Genomic DNA, 21923 nt, shown 5'->3' with positions numbered 1-21923 from the left:
CCATCTTTGTGTGTGTGCTTCTCCCCTGCCAGTTCAAGAGAATGCTGAACCGCGAGCTGACACACCTCTCCGAGATGAGCCGCTCCGGCAACCAGGTGTCTGAGTACATTTCCAACACTTTCCTGGGTAAGGCGTTGCATCCCGAGCTTTCAGATGACTCAAAGATAACAATTAATGGCAGCCTAATACCCACCAGTCTCTACTTGTGCCCAATTTCTGAGTGGTGCTTTGAGGCAGAGCGTTATTAAAACGTTTTGATTTTTCACTTTCAAGATGGATATGGGGAGGAAAGCAGTATAATGTTTGAATAATGTTATCCACAGAGGAATTCCCTTTCCAAATCGAAAGATTTTTCTGTTCGGGCTGAATTAAGCTATTGTCAGCTGCATTGTGCAATATTTGATTTTTGTGTTGACCTTATGTAAAGGACAAAGTCACACAAGCCCAACTGCATACTCTCCTCTTTGCTCCTTCTGCCTCATAAAACTGCATTTTCCCCCTGCAGAGTCAGGGGTTCAGACAAGCAAGTCCAGCCCAGATATTTTTATTATTACTCTGTGTTTATTTGCTCATTTTGCACGGGAAGTCAAAAATATTTGTAAAAAAAAAATTGGTTTGCATGTCATTAGTTCTGTTGGAGCTCATGACTACCGACAGGAATTTAAGTGGTTTGGGGATTGGATCCTCTGTGCTTACAAAATACATCTTTTACAAAAAAAATACAGTTTGCTGTGATTTCAAACAGCTCTAGAATTTGTGATTGTTTGCTTATAAAAAGAGCCCTCATCCATATCTGTCTGAGCCCAATAGCTTGAGACGCTGAGTGTGTGTGGTGTGCTGGAGCTCACGGGGGACTCATGCCCTGCGGCTGAGATGGCCCAGAATGCATTCACTGTATGACACACAATTATTTCCATTAAGGGATTTTAAAGTGATTTCAATAGCCAGTTGCAACTGGAACTACCGCGTGCATTTAGGACACATCACATCATTAATAATCCATGTAAAAGTCTGGAGTTGCTTTGTGGGAATCCACTGGTCTTCTCTTATCACTCAGCTTAATCATGACATCCAGAACATGAATTAATACCGGGAACAAAAGCAAGGCTGCCTCGGTGTATTCTTGGTGCTGGGTGTGCAAGTAACACACAGCACTCGTGACAGCGTGCACTGAATGCAGTGCCAGGAAACCCCACGTACACCCAAGTTAGGGTGTCTGCATCTCCGCAGGGGCTAAGGAGCTCGAGCTGCTGCTGCTGTGGCTGTATTATTCCCTGTGCTCAGGCTAGGTCGGGGAACCGCATTTCCCTTCATGTCTTGTTTATTCCTGTCCTGCTTATTCTCACATACTCCATGGTGGTGACGTATTCGCAGTGTAAGGGCCACTCGGGGCTGTGTTAATGCCGAGTGGTGCAGGCTCTCCACATTGGGCCAGCTCCCACCTCGATTGCTTGTGTTAGAAAGGAACGAATAAAGCTTTTAAAAGGACCTTAAAGCTCCTTTGGGAAGTCATGCTGTAGCTTTTTTTATGAATTTGCTTTTTTCATGAAACTTGGCTTAAAATTTTAATGAATGCACAAAATAACAAGAGTCTAAAACCGAGGAAATTGAACCAAAAAGAAGGAATATGTGGGTAGAACAGAGCAGACACATCATTTATCTCCAAACAGTGTTTGTAAGATGGGGATAGCTTATAAATAACAAAAACCAGATTGAGTAACTTCATTTGGTCTATTGCCTTTATTAAACGAGCTGAGGAAGACCCCAGTAAAGCAATGTCCTCTGCCCGTGGGGCCAGTCCTGCTGTCGCCATTTGGTCAGAAAGAGTAAGGACAGCAACCTTAGGTCTGAATCCAGGCCAAAGATTAAAAATGGTGGGTTTATCCTTGGCCCCATAATGTAAATGGGAACGAGCACAGTAGCCTTTTATCAACTGCCCTTTTCTACAACAGCAAGGGGTATTGAGGTGCCGTGGTTCCCAGCACTGCTGCAGGGACATCCCCTTGGCCACGCGGCTCGAAGCAGTCCCCAGCCCCCTGCAAGCCTGCAGGCAGCAGCGTTAACCCAGCAGTGCCCTGCCAGCAGCAGCAGTCCTGGTGCTCTCAGCCCCCACGTTCAGCATTTTGACTTCCAACAACTGCGGGTGTTGTAGAAAGGTCTCGTGTGCCTGCTGTCCCCGAGTCATGGATGGGGACGCTGCCCCGAGCAGTGCGATGGGGATCACAAATGAGATCTGCAGAGGCAGTAACGTCTCAGTGAAAGGACGAGTCAGAGTGGGCAGGAGCCTCTGGAGAATAATGCTTAAGGCACAGGAATCCACATGTGCCCTCTGATAGGCACTGAAAGCAATGAACGTGATCTGTTAGCCAACTCGGAGGCATTATGAAAACACCAATTAAAGGTTTAAGATTAATTACCATATTTTCGTAAGTGCTACTTCGTGCTGTACGTTGAATAGCAATATGCACCGTGTAGCTATATTGCCTTTCTCTGAGGATTTTGCCTATTTTGTGTTCCTCAGATCCTCCACTGCACTACTCCTCAGGCTGTTAGATACCCTGAAAGGATCTTTTCCCAGAATTCACCAAGTTTGTGAAGCTCACGGTTTCATGAATTAGAGATTTCTGTTCAAGAATCTCCATTTTACACTGCCTTAGCATTAGTCATTGCTAAGGAGATTATATATAGGAAAGTCCTTCTGTTGTTCAGCAAAGGCACACAAGGGAAACACCCATTGATGTCAGCTTGACTGTTGCAGTGAATAATGGCTTCCTTCTTAATTGCAGCGTTGCAGACACACTGGTAGTTCTTATTTCGGAGATTTTTAATTAAGCTAAGGCAAAAGTAACTAATGCTTGGATGCCTAGTCCCTGCGGAGGTCCTCAGTTCTGCAAAGGTGCAAAGAGATTACAGCAGGCTATTTTAAAAGTTCATGAAAAAATGGCTGGTATCAAAGTCCCGAGCCACTGTATCTCCATTTCAGTGCAGCAGATGAAGCAGTTGTGAAGGCAGCAACTCGCATATGTGGATAGATTTATCTATCAAAGACATCTCCACAGCCAAGTTTGTGCCCCATTACGAACCTTAGAGATAATATTGCTATTATCTCTAAGCATACTTGACAGTAGGGATGTACCCTACACTTTGTATGTTATTCTACACATTTTAGTAAAAAAAAAATAAATTTTAGAGGGCAAACCTTTAATAAATAAGTGCCACTGATTTATTTTTGGGCTGTTGTTTTAGGAGCAGGGGGTATGGACCCTAATATGCATCACTTGGGTAATACTTAGTCATATCTAATGATCGAGGGTAAGGGTTGACTTTAAGGGGTGTGATGGGTGCTCACACTCTGTTTCTGCAAATGATGTTGATTCATTTCACCTTTATTTGTTACAGACAAGCAGAATGATGTGGAGATTCCTTCTCCCACACAGAAAGACAGGGAGAAGAAGAAAAAACAGCAGCTCATGACACAGATCAGTGGTGTGAAAAAATTAATGCATAGTTCAAGCTTAAATAATACCAGCATTTCACGATTTGGTGTGAAAACAGAAAAGGAAGACCATCTGGCCAAGGTATGACAGATCCTTACGGTTCTGGGAGAGTCAGTGTGATCTCAAAGCAGGGGATGGATGGGCTGGATTGACTGCCCCTAGGTAAAATTGGAATCAGTATCCCCTAAGTGATATGACCGCTGCAGATGTTGTAATTTATGGGACCAGACCCTAATGGCATATTCCCAGGTTGACAAATTCTTTGAAAATGTCACTAAAATAATCAGAAACTGTGATGAAGTCTGAGTAATTATCAAACACAGGAACATAAAACAACGCTATGTGCAACAAACTGGCTACGAGGCCTTTGTCTCCATCAGGTGCCTTGCTTCTTGCTACCTGGGAACAAACATCACAAATAATTCCCCTGGTGCAGAGAAATGTGGTCTCCTTGTACAAGTGCTTTGACATCAGCACTTCACAGTTACTCTCTGTTCGTGTACTTTAATAATTACGTGTGCTCATGCACTTATTTGATTACCACAATTAGGGTTGAATTCTCTGCTTAAACTTTTGGAACATGCAAAAGCCTCAGTGAAAGTGATAAATGCAGAAATGTCTTGAGAAATATTTTAATTGTTCTCTTTTTGTCTTTTCAAAAGGAACTGGAAGATCTGAATAAATGGGGTCTCAACATATTTAATGTTGCCAGGTACTCCCACAACAGGCCGCTCACCTGCATTATGTATGCTATATTCCAGGTTCGTGGTTTTCTGATCACATTTGCTATTCTTTCACAACTCTATTTTAGTTTCTAATTGCTTTCTGTTATGTTGCCTTCCACGATATGGCATCCTTATTTGATACATACATCTGTACTTATTTATTATACAGGAGCGAGACCTACTAAAAACATTTAAGATCTCATCGGACACTTTTGTAACATACATGATGACTCTAGAAGACCACTACCATTCGGATGTAGCTTACCACAACAGCCTACATGCTGCTGATGTTGCCCAGTCCACCCATGTTCTTCTCTCCACCCCTGCTCTGGATGTGAGTGACCTAGTTTGAACTAAGTGGTCTGTGTCGGGCGATGGTCATGCTTTAATGTGGGATGTTTTGAATGGTGGATTAAAAGCAGCACACTGCTTATATGAACACAGAAGAACCTTAAACTGAGTCAATCACTGATAGCACTCAGACTTGAAAAAAAAAATTGCAGTGGGCTGCCTGTTCTTCTGAGTGCTCAGTTTCCTACCAGGGAAGAAAACATAAAGAAATTTCAGCAGCAGCTTTATTTGTAATCTCTGTTTCATCTTAAAGGGCACATGCTGCATGTATACCTTTCTTCTGAGTAAATGCCTTATCCTATGAGAAGTAATTCAGAAAGCACTAACAATTTGTTTCTCCACATCAGCAACCCAAACTGTTGAGCAAGAAAACATAGGGACTTTTCTGACAAATTTCTTTTTTCCTTCCTAGGCTGTCTTCACTGATTTGGAAATCCTTGCTGCAATTTTTGCAGCTGCAATTCATGATGTGGATCACCCTGGTGTCTCCAATCAGTTTCTTATTAATACAAGTGAGTTTTATTTCAAGTACAATTATAACTTCATCTGCAAACTTGGAGTGCATTTTCCGTTACAGCGATGTCACAAATTATGACTTTCAGACCGTGTTGCTTTCTCAACGTGTTGTGCAGTAAACTAGTCCTACATTTTGAAATGAGCAGTAATTAAAATTAAATTCCTATCAAAACAAGGGAAGCTATTGTAATGCAATTTGCAAAGTGGCCTTGAATATTGTGATTATTGCTTGATAAGGCATAATAAATCTTCCCATCCTGAGTGCAAATTTAATCGTTAATATAAGGTTAATAATGCTGTTGCTATTGACAACAATAAAGCCTAAATATTGTGGTTCATATTGTATTCTGCAACAGGCTAAGCATGTATTTTGATTCCAAAATATGTGTATTGTTCTTTTTTGGAAAGTGTGTTTGCAGGATTCATGCTTTCTGTTGTCAGTGGTTCTGAAGCCTGTAACTAAGTCAACCAAATACTATTTTGTTCATTAGACCCGAGCAAAGGGCTGTTTATGGTATTTACATATGTGCTTAGATTAGAAAACTGCGTGCTCTTGGCACATGTGAAACAAAAAAAAAAAAGAAAACTTTCCCGATTTATTACATTTGGATAAACATTTCAGTGCCCAGCATAAGAGTTTGCTGTTTGAAGTCACGCACTTCTCATCCTGGAGTCACATATTTATGTTGCTCTGCTAGATTCTGAACTAGCCCTGATGTACAACGACGAATCCGTCTTGGAGAACCACCATCTTGCTGTGGGTTTCAAACTGCTTCAAGAAGAGCACTGTGACATCTTCCAGAACCTGACCAAGAAACAGCGTCAGACTCTGAGGAAGATGGTGATTGACATGGTATGACCTGTGCTCACACTGCTACTCTTAAATAAAATATTGACTTCTTTGTATGGCTGCCCTTGCTGAGATCGTTTTCTCTTCCATAAAGGTATTGGCAACAGATATGTCCAAGCATATGAGTCTGCTGGCCGATCTAAAGACCATGGTGGAAACCAAGAAAGTGACCAGTTCAGGAGTCCTCCTTCTGGATAACTACACAGATAGAATACAGGTAGGTCAGAGGAGGTTCCCTAGGGATTTCGTGTATTTTGTTCAGTACTGAGGAAACCATGTTCCTGGTTTTGCTGTGGCTTCTCACTAGGCTATATATAGTAAAGTTGCTGACCTAGATTTTCAGCAATCACGCAAGAACTGTAGATATATTTTCTTCTGTTCTGCACCACAGAGACCAACAAGGTGGTACAAGGTGGTCTCCTGTCTTTTAGGTAGAAGGGTTTATGTTTTTAATGCTTAGAGCATGCAACTGCGAGCATGCGTGTTCCTCTGAGGTCAATCTCAGAGGCTCAGTTTTTGAGGGTTCTTGGAATTTCTTTCCCACTTTCCTCCATTTCTTTATCGTAACAAAGAAGTATAGCCGGATGGTTATAGCATTGCAAGATTGCAAGAATTTAATTTGTAACTCCATACCTAAAGCAACTCTTAAACTGGGTTAAAATCGATGATGTACACTCTGTATAGTCTAATCCTTGATTTACAGAAATGACAAAGCAGTACTGGTGGGGGGTTACGTGGTTAACATGTAGGACGAGGTACGTCCTGATCCTCTCTCTGCTTTGAAGGCCAGCTTCTTAAGAACAGTCTCATAGGAAAACTGCCCTTATATTTTGTTTAAGACTGCTGCTGTTAAAACAGGTCACTCCATTGCTTTCTAAATCCTTGTAGCCACAGTTAGTCAGGCACATTTTTGTGTGTGTGGAGGGGATATTACTCATTTAATAAAGAAGGAGCGTTTAACCATCTGAGAGCATGAAAATAAAGTTTGAATGGTGGGAAGCACCTGCATTCAAAAACAAACCTATATGATGTAATTAACGTCGCCGGCAATGCACCCTCTGTAAGTACTGGGTTGTCTAAAAAACATATAGCAGAGTTTGCTTTTGGAGCAGACCACAGCAGCTGGTCGCATATACGGAGATATTACGATGTTAATATTTTTATGGAATGTTGCATAATCAAAGAGTCTTGTGGTTAAATGTTCTGAATTAAGCAAGCAGATACAGCTTGAAGCCGTCCTCTTTTTCCATTTGATTTTACGAGTTTTCTGATTAATATAATTGCAGGTTCTCCGAAATATGGTACATTGTGCAGACTTGAGTAATCCCACAAAGTCTCTGGAGTTGTACCGGCAGTGGACAGACAGAATCATGGAGGAGTTCTTCCAGCAGGGAGACAAAGAACGAGAAAGAGGAATGGAAATCAGTCCAATGTGTGACAAACATACCGCGTCAGTGGAAAAATCACAGGTAATTGGCCTTGAGCTGCATTTTTGTATTGCCTAAGCTTGTATTTTTAAAGCAGAGACAAAAATTCATCTGCTTTCTCTAATACAATTAGGCAAACAGCCAGCTGTTCAGAGGGTTGCTTCTGATTGACCCTGACACGCAGCTGTGCCTGAAGCTCATATAGACTCACCAGGCTGTTCAGCCTCCTTTATGTACTCCTTGGCGTCTCCTCATTTCTAAGTGCATGCTTATCTTGCCTTGTTTGTGTCCCAGTTTCCAGAGTGAGCTGGTTTCCTTTTGTTCCCCGGGCTGGAAGAGTGTGATTCTGATCTCCCCAGGTCTCTTCTGTCTTCACACCCTACAGCCTCCTTCTTAGCTCTTAATTAGCACCTCCTCCTAAACCTACCGATATTGTACCCCACATTAGAAATTTATAGCAATGCCAGTCCCACTGAATGGCAGCGAGAGGAGCGTCCCCAAGCTGAGCTCCATTTCAGGACACGGAAAAAGTCTGAATGTTGGTTGGTTTTCAGCCTTGTATAGAACAGTTTTGCACTTCTTGATGAGGCCAGTGACTTCAGAGGCCTGATGGAGTCTCTGTGTTGTGAAGTCAAAGAATAGGTGTTTAAATCACTACAAATCTTAAAAAGAATTTGGATGTTTCTTTCTTTCTTTCTTTTTTTTTTTGAGATTACCTGGCACATTCCTAGTTCTGATTCATAGATTAAATGATATAAAGGTCAAATTTCTTCTGACCTGTAGCCCAGGCCATAAAATTTCACCTGGCTGGTCTCTAATGAAGCTGGTAATTTATGTTTGCCTAAACTTATTCCTGTCTTCATATAATGGTGTCTTGGTTGTTGTTTTTAAATGACTTGAGCAAGCCATCATCGAGGTTTTTCAGCTTGAATAAGTAACAAAATTGACGATAATTATTTCCAAATGTCCTCTTGGGCTAAGCCAAGTGGTTTCAAAATTATTCACTCAACCGCATGGTGATTTTGTTGGAAAAATCTGTCTTATTTGTTAACCTAACAAGAAGTGAATCCTTTGGCCAGGCTTGGCCAGAAAATGCCCATGTGCTCCACATGTAAGCTCCAATTATTTTATTCGTTTCACATATGCACTTCATAGAGGTTTCAAAATGGCATTTTTGCTATGCAAAAAGAGCAGGGATTGCACGAAATGGCTGCCATCAAAATACCAACTGATGGCGGGGGGGGGAGGGAAGTGGCATTTCCATCCTGGAGCGAAACAAAGAACCGACGGGCAGACAGCATGCAAGTATTGCAGAGCTCTGGATGTTCCCTCTTTACATCAAAATATTTTAAGATCAGCCTTCGGCCATCTGGCCAGCTATTCTGTGATATGGGATGTTTGTTTAAAGGAACAATGGCTTTGCTGCAAAGCGCCCGGTTTGTAGCCGTGGGTCCTGCAGCCCTTGAGCGTTTTGGGTGGCGGCGAAGCCATCGGCTAACCGTACAGAATTTTTTTTTTTTTTTTCACTTTAAAAGTGCTCCGGAACATGTGCTGCAGGAAATTTTCATCACCTTTTTGTTTAAGCTGCCTCAACAGTACGTTACAATTGAATGTTAATGGTTCTATTGACATCCTGTTGTGTCTGAAGGAGGCATGTGTGATTTCCAAAGCAAACATCTGCACGTTGAGTCTGGCCCCTTTGAGAGCCATTTTCCTGCTGCACAGAAATGTTGTCCAGCAGAGCGAGGAGAGGAGTGACACACGCTGCCAAGACGGAAGAATTTCAATCCTCTTTATGGCCATTCAGTTTTCTCCATCCTGGACGTACGTCCTCTTAGTCAGACAATTGAAAAATGATTTAGCTCAGAACTTACGCGCCAGCGGGCGGATGGACTGACGGACCCGGCCGCAAGCCTCACTCTTTCCAGCGCTGGCACGTCACCCCAAGCAGCGGTGGTTTGTCCACGGCAGTGCAGGAGGACTTCTTGTCAGGGTTAGTTACCCTGCTTTCCGCACTCTTTCCAAAACGAAGGGGCAGGAAGGGAAATCTCTACAAGGCCCGCAGAGGTGGCTGCGTTGGCAGCGCAGAGGAAACACGCTGAAGTGTTTAAAGATGCAGCACCACAAAAATGTTCAGGACAGATACAAACTGCACGCTGTAGTAAAATACATCTAAAGGTCGAACTGGAGTCCGTAAAAGCAGTGACATTCAGCAGCGGGGCCGGTGCTCACCCTGAGAACTCTGCCATTTTCACAACTGCCAGCCAAACGCGGCCCCTGGGGTGTGCCTGCACGTTGCCATAAATACACCAACCCTGTCCGCAGTCAGCACGGGCCCTGTGGGAGATAACAGCACTTTTTCCCAATTTGCAGGGCAGGGACAACAACTGTCTAAAATGTCTCCGTGCACTGGCAGTTGGTAGGTGGCGTTTCTGCAGGATCTCAGTGACGTTCTGCCTTCAGAGCAGTAACTCGCCCTGCCTCCTGCACGGCAGCGGTTGATTCAGTGGTCAGGAAAAGACACCTACAAGGACATTCGAAATCATTCATGCAGCCAGGGATAAGAGAGGCAGCTTATCACTGAGTGTCCCGGTGGCTCCTGCTTTTCCTCAACCTTCCATGCAAGGCTTGGTTTTGGACAAGAGGTCAACCTGGCCTCAAACTTGGCGGTGCGGCTTTGGTAGGAGGTGATCAGGCTGTTCTGGGACGGGGAGCTTGCTCCCAGGCAGCTATTTTGCGTGTAAAAATCGTGTATTACGGTCATCTTAACTCTTTAGACACTCATTTACCTCCCTGCCCTTAACTGTGCGTGTTCTTGTGTTCCTCAGGTTGGGTTCATCGACTACATCGTCCATCCGCTTTGGGAGACGTGGGCTGACCTGGTGCAGCCCGACGCCCAGGACATCCTGGACACACTGGAGGACAACAGGAACTGGTACCAGAGCATGATACCTCAGAGCCCCTCTCCTCCGCTGGAGGAGCGGAGCAGGGACTGCCAGGGCCTGATGGAGAAGTTCCAGTTTGAACTGACCCTCGAGGAGGAGGATTCGGACGGACCGGAGAAGGAAGGAGAGGGCATCGGCTACTTCAGCAATACAAAGACACTCTGCGTGGACGAGCCGGGGGAAAAAGAGTCACAGAGGGAGGCGAACATAGAAATTGTGACAGAAGACACGTCTCCTGTTGACACATAATGTCCTGTAGCTGTGTAAGTGGATTTTAAACACTTAATGAGCATGCGAGCAGTCTCAAGGGACTCGCCTGCAGCCTGGGTCTTAGGCCTGTGTCTAACATTGGCTCAAAGTTCTCCCCAGCTACTTGAGATTGGAGTCAGGGTTGGAGATCGTGTAGTGAATGATTGCTCAGGAAATTGCCAGATGATTTACATTGTGGTTTAAGCCTTGTCAGCTAAAAGCATCGTGTTGTCCTGGAGCTGGCTTGAATCGTAACTGAACAGTAAATGACACACAACTGAGAGATTTTATACTGTTAGTTTTGGAATTTATACCAGTTAGACTGATAGAAACTACTGATTAATAACTCTACGTATCAAACCTGTCCACCTGACCACCTGTCTGCAGACCTGTGTGCCTTCTTTGTAAACACTTTCATGTCTTTTCAAGAGTCTATTAAATACACGGAGTTTAGTATAAAGAGCAACACAAAGTGTTTCAAAATTGATGGATACTTTTTTGATTCTTCCTGTTACAAGAAGCAGTCTTCCTTTTTTCATGGGCAATACCTGTCACTTTATTGCAGTTAATCACTTTTACAGACTAAATAGAAAGGACACCCTCTGGTTTGCATTGCTGCACTTTTAGTAGCCTCCTTACTACTCCAGACGACCCATTTAGAGCCACTTCATGCCATCGTGCACCCTCTCCGTTGGCTTGCTAGGAATAACAGTGTTTTTTCCTCGACTGGGTTTTACTTTCCTTGTGCACAGGACAAAGGGTAGTTTGTTTTCATGGCACCGTGCAGTACCTATATCAGTAAGCGTACTAAGGCAGTGTGTGACGCGCTCCCCTCGGCAGCTCCTTGGCTCAGTGGAAGTTGCACGCTCAGATGTTTGTGTTTCTCTCGCCTGTTGTTCACGTTTCCTAGGTTTAGGTCCACCGTCCTCCTCCCGCACTGCCTTGAGCTCTAACACCTCCATTACTGTTTATAACAGTGTATTTATTACGTAATGTATATACTGTAATGTTTTGTAAGTTATTAATTTATATGAATTAACATTGCCTGTCGGCGGCGATGTTAATTGTGTAGAAAACTCGGAATAAGAGTTGCCTTTTTTTCTTGTAACCTTTTGTATTGCATAAAATACGAGAACCTGAACATAGCTGAAGAGACATACGCAACCCAGGAAGGGCATTCGGGTGGCAGCCGCCCGCGGGCTTCGTCCTCGTGGCGAGCGGGGCCCCAGGGGAGGGGATTTGGGGGGCTGTGGGTGCCGAGAGGCTGGAAGGGGAAGAGGAAAAGGAACCCCCCGCCTGTGGGCCGGCTTTTCAATGTCACGTTCCAATTTCCGAACAACCCAATGTGAATTTCTATGACAAAAATGTGAACTGATGTAATAATTGTGCTGTGAAACTTCTTCTGACAAAGCTTGTTAGGCATCGTGAGCGGTGTCAATCTCAGTTTGTAAAATATGTTTCAAGCTTTTGGTCCAACTTGTGACTAACTAGTTAATGAAAATAGCACAGTTGTGCATGATCAATGGGTTTGTATGTCTGTTGAACACTGCATTGTTCCAGGTGGTTATTTTATTGTTTTCAAAAGTTTCACACAATGTATGTTATAGTATTATATATTGTGTTCAGATGCATTCTTAAGAGATTTTTATATGAAGTGAATAAATGAAAGCATGACCCTGCCTTCGGCTCTCCTCGGCGTTGTGTTTTGCTGTGTGAGCAGGTCACTTTGGGGAGCACCCACCGGCAGCCACGGTACCTACGGTGGCTTTGGGCACGCCAGGAACCCGGCTGGCACGTGGTTAGCGAGCAGCTCAGGGAGTAAGGGAAAAACGACCCCTCCTGTGGCCGAAATCCAGCAGCCACGCACAGGAGCTTCCTGCGCTTGGCTTATGAATGGGGACACAGCCCCGGGGGCACGGCGCGGCTCTGCAGCACCCGGCGGCACCGCAGCCCCGCAGGCGGCTCTCCGGGCGCTGCTCCTGAGCCTCAGCAGGGCTGCGGCGCTGGCGACAGGAAGGCGCTGCAGACAGGAAGGCGATGGCCGAGGCCGGCGGCGCACCAGAGCCCGTGGGCTGCTTTCATGTCCTGGCCTAACCCAAAACAAGCGACTTTCCAGTAAAAACACATCCTGCCAGCGTGCGGGAGGGACAGCCCGGGCAGCGCCGCGCTCCGTCCGTGACGCACGGCCGGGCAGGGCCCCGGGGCCGCCCTCGCTGCGGGCGCTGCACGAGGTGCCCGCGGCGCTCGGGGCCGTTCCTGCGTCGCTGTGGCGAGGTGCTCCGGCTGCCGGCGCGGCGTGGGCTCCCCCGGGCTCTCCCCAGACTTCCTGGCTCCGAAACGAAGCCACTTGAAAGCGCAGATCCCCGATGCCGCGTCTTCCTTCCCACACAGCACTTAATGGCAGCAGCAATTAACAACCAGCCTCCATCAAAGCCTCCCGGGCCCAGCTGCAAGTGGGCTTCAATGGCAGCTGACCTCCAGCTTGGCGAGAGGCGCGAAAGCCGAGCGCGCACGTACGCCGCCGAGCTCGGGGCCGCATCCTTGCCCCGCAGCGTCCGGGGTGCTTTGTGCTGTGGCTCGCCAGGATCCCAACCACTAATGAACGCCTTCTTGGCAGGGCTGGCACAAATTTCCCTGTTCCGCTGGATGTGCCCATGCGCACGGTTTGCACCTACCCCGCTGCGGGCGTGCTCGGCCAGCCACGCGCACGGCTCTGCCCTGCAGCACCGGGAGCTGCGTGCCTGCTGCCGGGACGTGCGGAGGTGGGGAGCGGGTTGTGGGGCCGGGAAACCATCCCAGGGCAGAAAGCAAGGAGCTGCGAGTGCAGGTGATCCCCCAAAACCGCAGGCACGGTGGGCGGATGAAGGGAAAAACAATCTGCCGAGGGGGCCGGGAAGAACGGGGTGCGGCCGCTCTGCGTGGCACCCTCCCACCCGGCTCTGCGCCCCTCCAGCTTTCATTTTTTTTTCCTTTCCAGTGACCCATTTCTGCCAGGCAGCAGCTTTCCCGTGAACGCATGCGGCGTGACGGTGCTGTGCGCTGAGATAGCAGCCTCCTTTCTCTCCTCCTCAGCAGCAGCAAGCGCCCTGCCGGCAGCTCTGCTGCTGAATAACCCAAATCCTCCCATTTTGGGAGTGGGAAATCCCAGTTTCGGTGCGGGCTTGCTTGGTAGCTCACTCAGCCTCCTTTCCTCGGGGGATGAGGCTGCGTGTTGGCTGTGCTTTACGTCCCCCTGCCCCAAATCCTGCTGCACCAGTGCAGTTCCTGCAGTTTCCTTCAGCACCCGGCGCCCATCACCCCGAGCCACACACGGTGTGCACCCCCTGGAAAGTGTCAAAGAAACCTTGGGTTTCTTCTGAAGGAGATGCTCAGAGGCCGTGGTTCTCTTGTCTGGGTAAGGGCAGCTGCAGGATTGTGCCACACCATCAGGGCTGCCCCCTGCCCCTCACCAAGGGACAGGAACAGGGTCCCTGCACCAAGGCCCCCAGTTGCAGGGCGTTGGGCAGTTGCCCCCACCATGAACAAGCAGCAGGACCACCTCCAGGAATGTGCTTCCCTTGCAATGGCTGCTCGGCCTCCATCCTCTTCTGGTTGTGTTTAGGCCATGCCTTGGGGCTGGCAGGTTGCCTTGGGGCCCCGAGCTCCGTGGCGCCGTGTCCTCCCCGGCGGGACGGGAGCAGCTGGCAGGGCAGGACTCAGCCCCGGGGACCTGCAAACGACGCCGAGAGCTGGAGGCGCTTTGCTGGCCACAAAGATTTAGGTGATTGAGGTGCCACTGGTTTAGTGTTCAGCTAAAAATCCTACAGATTAAAAAAAAAGAAAAAAAAAGAAATGAAAATCCCAAGCGCTGACGGTCTCGCACTCACAAACAGGAAGATGCTCGGGGCTGGTGCACAAAGCCCAGATTTTATCGTGCCCGCGGCGCTGGAACCAAGCCCAGCGGCAACGAGCCTCGGTGCCAGGGAGGTGGTGCTGGCACGGGGCTGAGCACAGGGCTGCGACCACACAGTGACCGAGGAGCCTGTCCCCAAGGGCTCCCCATCCCGAGGGTGTCCTGGCCCTGCTGTCACCCACACAAGTCCCTGTTCTGGGTCCCTCTGATGCCGTTTTGGCACCTGCTGAGATGCCAGCACCCCCCGGCCCACACGGGATGTCCCCATCTGCCTGCCCAGAGCAGATTTGGCCAGGAAGCCGCCCGTGTTGGTGTTTCCCATCCCAAAACTTATCAGTGGCAGCACCAGGACTCGTGCTGTGCCCAGCTGGCTGTGGTGCACGAGGGACCAAATGCAGCCCTTGTTCAGGCAGGGTGTGCCGGGCCGTGCTGCTCCCCCCAGCCACAGTTTGGCCCCATTTTAGGGCTCTGCAGCGGTGCTGGTGGGGGGCTGAGCCCCGGGACCAGCCTGAGGACATTCCCTGCACCCAGGAACAGGACCCGTGGGCACAGCACGAGGCTCCCCATGGGCACCGGGGCTGCCGTCCCCTTGCTCCCTTCACACCAGGACTGTCGCCATCAGCCCAGGCATCCACAGCCGCAGGGATGTGCCAACAGGGGGGGCGCAGCACGGGCAGCAGGACACAAACCCATGGTGTCCCCAGCTCCCCCCACCCCACTGCTGGAGCCTGAACGCCCTCGCCGCCCCTCGGGGCGCAACGTGCCACGGCTTGGGTGCCCCCCACGCAGCTCCGCCTGCGTCCCACCGCAGCCCCGCGGGACAGAGGCGGGGGCCCCGCCGCGCTGCAGCCCCGCTTTTATGCCAAGCGTGGGCAGAGCCGCCCCCGGCGCTCCCGCACCCTGCTCCTGCACCCACGCAGCAGCCGTGGCAGCCAGGGCTCAGCCCGCTGCAGCCCCGCAGCCAGCCCCGGCCTGCCCGCGTGGCCGTGCGCAGCTGCACAGCTCCATCTGCCGAGCCCCAGCCACCACACATGCAGCGGGGACACCCGCGGTGGGGACGGATGGCTGGGATGTGTACAGTGGGGTCGGTACAGATGGTGCCGGAGGGGGCCCCCAGCAGCTGGAGCCGTGCCCTGATGAGGTCCCGCAAGGCCGGGGCCATGCGCAGGTGGAGGAGCGCGCAGCTGGGGCCTGTGCTGCAGGAGGGGTGCACAGCTGGGGCCATGCACAGCTGGATCCCGTGTGGCTGGAGCTCGAGCACAGCTGGATCCCAAACACAGCTGGATCCCAAACACAGCTGGATCCAAAGCCCACAGCTGGATCCTGCACCCAGCTGGCGGCTGCTTCCATCCCCAGGGAGTTCATTTTGGGACCCGTCACTTTTTTTGCCCCTTTGCACAGCCGTTTCCCTGCACAGCCCCTCCTGTTCCCTGCTCTCTCCTGCTCCCAGCACCGCTCCCGCTTGCTTTGGGCTTCATTCAGCCATGTGCAAATGCAGCCAGTCGCACCCAACAGAACCCTTTCACCCCATTGCACAAGCGCAGCCCTGCTTATTTTTCTCCAGCCTCCTCTTCCTCCCCGCCAACAGGCACCACCTTCAGCTCTGACACTTTTTTATAAGGTCTTAATAGGCAGATCTTGCAGAAAAATCTTGTTTTTATGAGGGAGGGATAAAGGTTTCTTCCCTGGAAATTCAGGCCGTGTTACTGGTGGCTGGGGGTGCAACCACCTGGAGCACATCCGCGGGCACCTGCGCTCCTCCCAGCTGATGCCGGGTGCAGGAGACACGGGGCCAGGGCTGTCACCTCCCTCGCTGTCACCCACGGGGACCCGTCCGCAGCGAAACACGGGGCAGCCCCGACATCCCCCCAGCACCCCCAGGAGCAGAGGCAGGAGGCTTTTGCAGCACGAATATTTTCAACGCTGTTCAGAAATGTATTTTTTCCATAACCTCATTCTTTAGGCTCAGCTGAGCTATTTCAGTGGAAACCTTCCTGAAAAAAAAAAAAAAAGAATAAGAAAAAGAAAAAAGAAAACAGCCCGAGGCAGGCAACTGTCAGAAGCTTTTAGCACAGGCTGTTGGTGCTGGCAGCGGTGCCTGCCCGTGGGCATGGGCGCAGCTGTGGCCAGGGCACGGGGCAGCACTTCCAGCCTCTCATGGGGCCGGGGAGCAGTGCCCAAATACATGAAGTTTCTTCAAATTCCCTTCAAAATGCTGTTCCTGTAGATTTTACATTGGATTTAAAACCCAACCCCTTGCGTGCTGCTGAGCTTCTGCTTCTCACCTTGGCGTGCAGCATTTCAAATGTGGTGTTTCTTGGGGCAGAAATACACGAAATGGGACTGTTGGGTTCCCGGGGACCAGGCACTGCCTGGGCTCATCCCCGCTCCCCCTGCTGCCAGGGCTGCTCAGCACAACATGGGGCACACGGGGAGGGCGCTTTCCATCCCAAATCACACCCGGGTTGATGCTGGCAGCGATACCGCCCCGAAACAGGCTGGGCAACGCTCAGGAGCACACACACGTGTGCTGTGGGGCGGCGCTGCCGTCTGCGAAAACACACACCCATCGTTCGCATGGGGATTTTTTTTTCCATGTTCCTGAATGCCTTCTTTCTAACCAAAAAAAAAAAGGCACAACAGCCTCTCTGCCAGGCCAGTTAGCGTCCCCTGTGCCACCCCATCGGAGCAGCCGGGGGCTGTGGGGCTGTGGCTCTGGCTCCAGCCCCGCTCAGTGCTATGGGCAGGGCTGGGGCAGGGCAGGAGCAGCCCCCACGGCTGTGGGGCCGCAGCTGCGCCTCATCCCATCGGGCCCGGGCAGGATTTAAGCTGGGGAGCCCACCTGCAGGGTTTGGCCTCCTCACGAGTGGGGACAAAACTGAGTGGGGGCACAAGGCAGGTGAGTGCTGGCCGGGAGCTTGGCGCTGCTGGTAAATGTGTGCTCGATCTGTGGCCGTGGGAGCTGCTGGCAGGGTGTGCACGGGGCTCCCGTGGTGCTCCAGCGCCCCAGGGCACAGCCTAATTACCTCCGTGTGCATGAGAGCCATTAAATAAGGCAGAGGCAGCTCTGACAGCATTCAATTGCTCCTGGAGCTCTGCACCCCGGTACTGCTGCTGCCCGGCACGGAGCTGCTGGCCAAATGGGCACTGTGGGTGCTGCCGGTGCCTGGGGATGGACGTGGCTGTCTGCTCGGTGGGTGCCCTGGCATTTCGTGTTGGTTGTAAGCTGATCTTGGTTGTGCCATGCTTGTGGTGGGTGGCGCTGGAGCGGGGAGCCCATCGGAGATCCATGGGGTGCTGCTGCCACCATCCCCAGCCTGTGCTGGGGGTGAGGGGGATGCTTTGTGGTGCTCAGGGTGTTTTGGGGGCTCCTCAACAGCACAGGGAACGCTTACAGGGCCCCGGCGTGGGCAGGGTGCGGCTGTGCAACCCGTGGGGCTGGTTCCCCACGTGTGCAGTGGGGCTGGGTGCCAGCCGGGGCAGGAGGCAGCGAGCAGAGGGTGCGGGGGCTGGCGGGGCCGGGGGGCTGGGGCCCTGCATGTTGGGTTGTGGTTTCAGAGCCTCAAGCAGTGAAGCTCTGTTGAAGTGTACGGCAAGCAGAGCTTCTCTGCTGCTGTGGGGGAGCAGCACCACACTGGCCTGTATTCCCCCAAAGGGCTGTAGTTGGTGCTAGGGCACAGTGAGGGCTTGCTCCTGAGCTCCTCTCCTTGCTCACTGGGCTGGGAAGGGCCCAGCGGCTCTTTTTGTGAGGGCAGAATGGGATAAATGGGGCAAAAACCAGCAGAGCAGATGGTAACAGTCCTCCTTGTTGAGCATGGAGCTGCTCAGCACGAGGAACACCACCATAATCCTGCTGAGGATGTGGAGTGCTGGCTGCAGAGAATGCAATGTGTGAGGTCGAGCCCAGTAACAGCTCGGTGTTGTGGCCTTTTGCAGCCCCACATGATGTGCCCGGGTGCCCCATCTTTTCGGAAGCACCCAGCCACCGCCAAACCTGCCCCTGTGCCCCTTGAGGCTCTCCCAGTGAGGCAGTGTTTCAGCCTCCCCCCTTGTCACGCTGGGAGGAGGCATTTGGAACAAGCAGCCTGAAAATGTCACTGTATCAAAGCCCAAATGGCAGCCTATAAAAGGCTCTGGTATTTTTCAGCTGTCTCGCAGCGAGGCACAAATGTTCACAGTCTCTAAATCCTGATGAGGCGGCCTGCGTGTGATGGCTCCCGACCACGGCCCTGCGTGCGGCCTACCCTGTGCAACGGGCACAGGAGGCACAGGGCCTGGTGTCAGAGCCCAAAACCCTCATTAATGAGAGATCCCAAAGCCTAATTAGTGCTTCCCAGGATGTTTGGCCTCTTCAGCTGTGTCCCCACCTGGCACAGAGAAGCCCATGGGCTTGTTTTCAGTGAAATGCCCCATTAGGCTTCATGGCGGGTCGTTGAGGCAGGTGCGCGGACCTGTCACCGACTCACGGCTGCCCGTTAGAGCTGTTAATGCTGCGGGATTTACGGGGCTGTGCCCTGAGAGGGATGAGGCTGGTGGATTTGAGCTTTATTTAGCAAATCCCTTCACCCAGGGGCGCGGGGGCACCTTGCCCTGTGGCGGGGACGCGCCGGGATCGCCCGTCACATGCGGCGCGAGCATGACTGCTCCGGTATGAGTAATGCGCTGCTGTGACTCATTTTCTGCCTCCTTATTCTCTCCTTTGAGGCTGACTTCCCCTGTTTATGTTTACACATGGCAGCCCATCGCGCGCCCAGCGGGGTCTGGCTCCCTCCTCCTGCCCTGATGGGAAGGGGGCTGTGGGAGGGCAGGGTTGTGGTGTCCTCTGTGGGGCCCTGCCCTGCGGCTGCCTTTGCCCGCAGGAGGACACAGGGATGGGAGACACGAGGATGCTTTATCAGCTCCGTGCCTCTGGGCCAGGTGTCCCGTGGGACCCCACAGGTGCCACGTTACGCTGCACAATAAGCCATGGGTTTCTTTCTGGCACTCCTGTACGCCAGCGCTGTGTGGAGGCTGCCATAGCTCAGTGCCTGAGTGAGGAATGAGCAAAGATAACTTGGTTAGGGGTTACTTGGCTCTGAGGGGTCTGCTGCAAGTTTGCAACAGGGATATCCACAGGAACTATCCTGCAGGGACAACCCTGGGGCGCTGGGTGGCTGTGGTTCCTCTGCTTTGGAGGAGCTGTATGAATTTTGGGAGAAATGTTATCTTGGAGAGTCTGCCAGCCTTCCTCCAGTGATCCCTTGCTTATTTAAAACGCTTCTGCCCTTTTCTGCAGATAAACTGGGGCTGTTTGGCCTTGTGGGGAGCCCCAGGGCTGTGGGTGAGCCCGTGGTGTGAGCTGATAAAATAGGAGGAGCAGTGAGGTGTGGGGTAAATCCTGCCCCAGCTGCACTGGGGTGGTGCTGGAGGAGTGCTGGGGCTGGGGACCGGCAGCGAGGAGCCTCGTGGTGGCAGAGGAACCGTGTGAGGTGGCCTGGGGAGCAGTGGAGTGGTGCTACGTGGGCTGTACCCCTTATGGGGTTACAGCCAGACCTCCCAAAGCTGCTGGGCACCCGTCCTTCCACCCCCAGTGCTGCTGGGGTGGATGGGGGGTGATAAATGCCCCCTATGGCAGGTGGTACCTGTGGGGACCTGCCTGGGGTGGGTGAGGGTGTCCCCAAGTGTGCGTCCCCATGGATGTATCCAGCTGAGCCTCTCCATTATTTTTTCTAACAGCAAAAATGCTGCACCCATCGGTGTCCCAGCTTCTCAAAGGGGCAATCCCGGAGAATCCTCGGGCTAGGACGGAGCCTGAGGGTGGTGCTGTGGGGTGAGGGGCTGGGGTCACCTCCCGCTGCAGGCAGAGGGTGACTTCACCAACCCCATGGATACTGCAAATCTTTTATTCTCATCGCATCCCCTCACATCTGCCATTCACATACAGCAAATTTGTGGATTTCCTTAAAGCAATTTGTCCCCCCTTTATTATTTTTTTTAATTTTTAAATAACATCTCCAGAGCTGCCCATGGACCCTTCCATAGGGTTGCACCCAAGCCCCAAATCCCAATGGCTTTGCATCTGCAGCCCTTGCTGGCATCTATAAGCATGTTTCCCAATGGGGATGTCCCTGGGGGGGTGGCACGGGGCAGTGTCCCCCTCCCCAGGTGTGGCAGGGTGCTGGTACCAGCCTGGGCATGGGGCTGCATCCCCCAGCCCCTCATAGGAGCAGGGAGCATGTGGGGCTGGGTCTGCTTCAGGGCAAGGTGCAAGGATTTTTAAGGCATAATTTTTACCAGGAGAAAAAAAAAAAAAAAACTTTTGGAGGTGGTGTTTGCGTGCAAATCCCAAATTTATATTTTTGTGGGGTAAACCCAGCAGTGCCCGGTGCCCCGTGGTAGCTCTGGGTGGTACTTTGTGGCCCAGGGGGGTTTGGGGTCAGGGTGCAGCGTGGTCTCCTGCCCTCCACGGCACCTCTTATCCCCACTTTGGCTGCTCCCCACGGGAGACGAGGTCCCCGATGCTCCGGCAGGCGGCGGGGAGCGATCCCTGCCCGTCACCCTGCTGGGGCGAGCGGTGCCGTGACGTCAACCCCATCGATTTCTGCCTCGGGTGGCTGCGGGAGAGGCGAGGGCCGAGCAGCCGTGGGTGTGCGGCCCTGGTGCGTGTGCCCTCGGCCTTGGGGGGGGATTTTGTTTTTTTTCCCCCCCTGCCCAGCCCCACCGCCCGCTGCTGGAGCGCTCTCCTAATCTGACAGCGCCGGGTAATTAATCTCGCTCCCCCAGCTGCTGCAATAGGATTACGGGGAGGGGAAGTGCGTCACGAGGTACGAAAAGGGGTTCTGCTTTTTGGGTGAAAGTGGGGGGAAAAAATGGGAAATAGGTTGGTGCGCTCCCGGGGGGCATTGTGGCAGGGCTCGGGAGCCAGCGCGCATGTGACGAGATGTGGGGCGGGAGGGACGGGGGCAGCGCCGGAGCTCAGCCTGGCTCATCCTGCCTTTCTCTCAGCATCCTCCGGTGATCCTGGAGGTGATACAGCCACAGCAGCATCCATGGCCTGCCCTCGGCATTAGCACCGGCTTTTCCTTTTTTTTTTTTCTTTTTTTTCCCCTTGTTCTGGCAGCTAAACGAGCCGCGGATCGGAGGCGTTTGATTTAAGGGCTTATGTGAAGCAGCTGGTAACCGGGATTGTATTCTCCTGTATTTTTTTTTTTCAGGCTCCTTGGAAATTGAGGAATGCAATTCTGCCACCATGATGGAAGGTAGGTGATGATCTGAGCATGTCTTTCGGGATCGCCGGAGTTTTGGAGGCAATGGTGGGGGAAGGAGAAGGCGTTGAACCCGGGAGCGTGCATCCTTCGCCTTTTCCTTTCAGAAAATCGAAATAAGGATGATTTAAAAAAAAAAAAAAAAAAAAAAAAAAAACACAAAACTCCCCTCCCCCTAAGCTGAAGCTCCCTGCCTGCTGTCAGCAAGCTGGTGGGTGCTGTAATGC

General features: G+C 51.2%; 2 protein-coding genes across 10 annotated transcripts in view; both read left to right on the top strand.

Annotated features, from left to right (window-relative positions):
* PDE4B (phosphodiesterase 4B) overlaps positions 1-12240 on the top strand; it is a 173420-nt gene extending 161180 nt beyond the window's left edge. For all 9 annotated transcript variants that reach the window (XM_068689816.1, XM_068689817.1, XM_068689818.1 and 6 more), the window contains 9 exons: positions 33-126; positions 3400-3578; positions 4160-4258; positions 4392-4556; positions 4986-5085; positions 5788-5942; positions 6034-6156; positions 7226-7408; positions 10195-12240. In XM_068689816.1, the coding sequence (XP_068545917.1) occupies positions 33-126; positions 3400-3578; positions 4160-4258; positions 4392-4556; positions 4986-5085; positions 5788-5942; positions 6034-6156; positions 7226-7408; positions 10195-10560 (1464 nt within the window). In that variant the 3' untranslated portion in view covers positions 10561-12240. The remainder of the gene's footprint in view (positions 1-32; positions 127-3399; positions 3579-4159; positions 4259-4391; positions 4557-4985; positions 5086-5787; positions 5943-6033; positions 6157-7225; positions 7409-10194) is intronic.
* Positions 12241-17251: 5011 nt separating this feature from the next.
* SGIP1 (SH3GL interacting endocytic adaptor 1) overlaps positions 17252-21923 on the top strand; it is a 39193-nt gene continuing 34521 nt past the window's right edge. Inside the window, exons 1-2 of the mRNA XM_068690559.1 lie at positions 17252-17351; positions 21646-21690. Of these exons, the coding sequence (XP_068546660.1) occupies positions 21681-21690 (10 nt within the window). The 5' untranslated portion in view covers positions 17252-17351; positions 21646-21680. The remainder of the gene's footprint in view (positions 17352-21645; positions 21691-21923) is intronic.

Source organism: Anas acuta, chromosome 8 (genome assembly GCF_963932015.1).
Source record: "Anas acuta chromosome 8, bAnaAcu1.1, whole genome shotgun sequence".
In the NCBI taxonomy this organism is placed as follows: Eukaryota; Metazoa; Chordata; class Aves; order Anseriformes; family Anatidae; genus Anas; species Anas acuta.
This window is presented reverse-complemented; position numbering and strand designations above follow the sequence as displayed.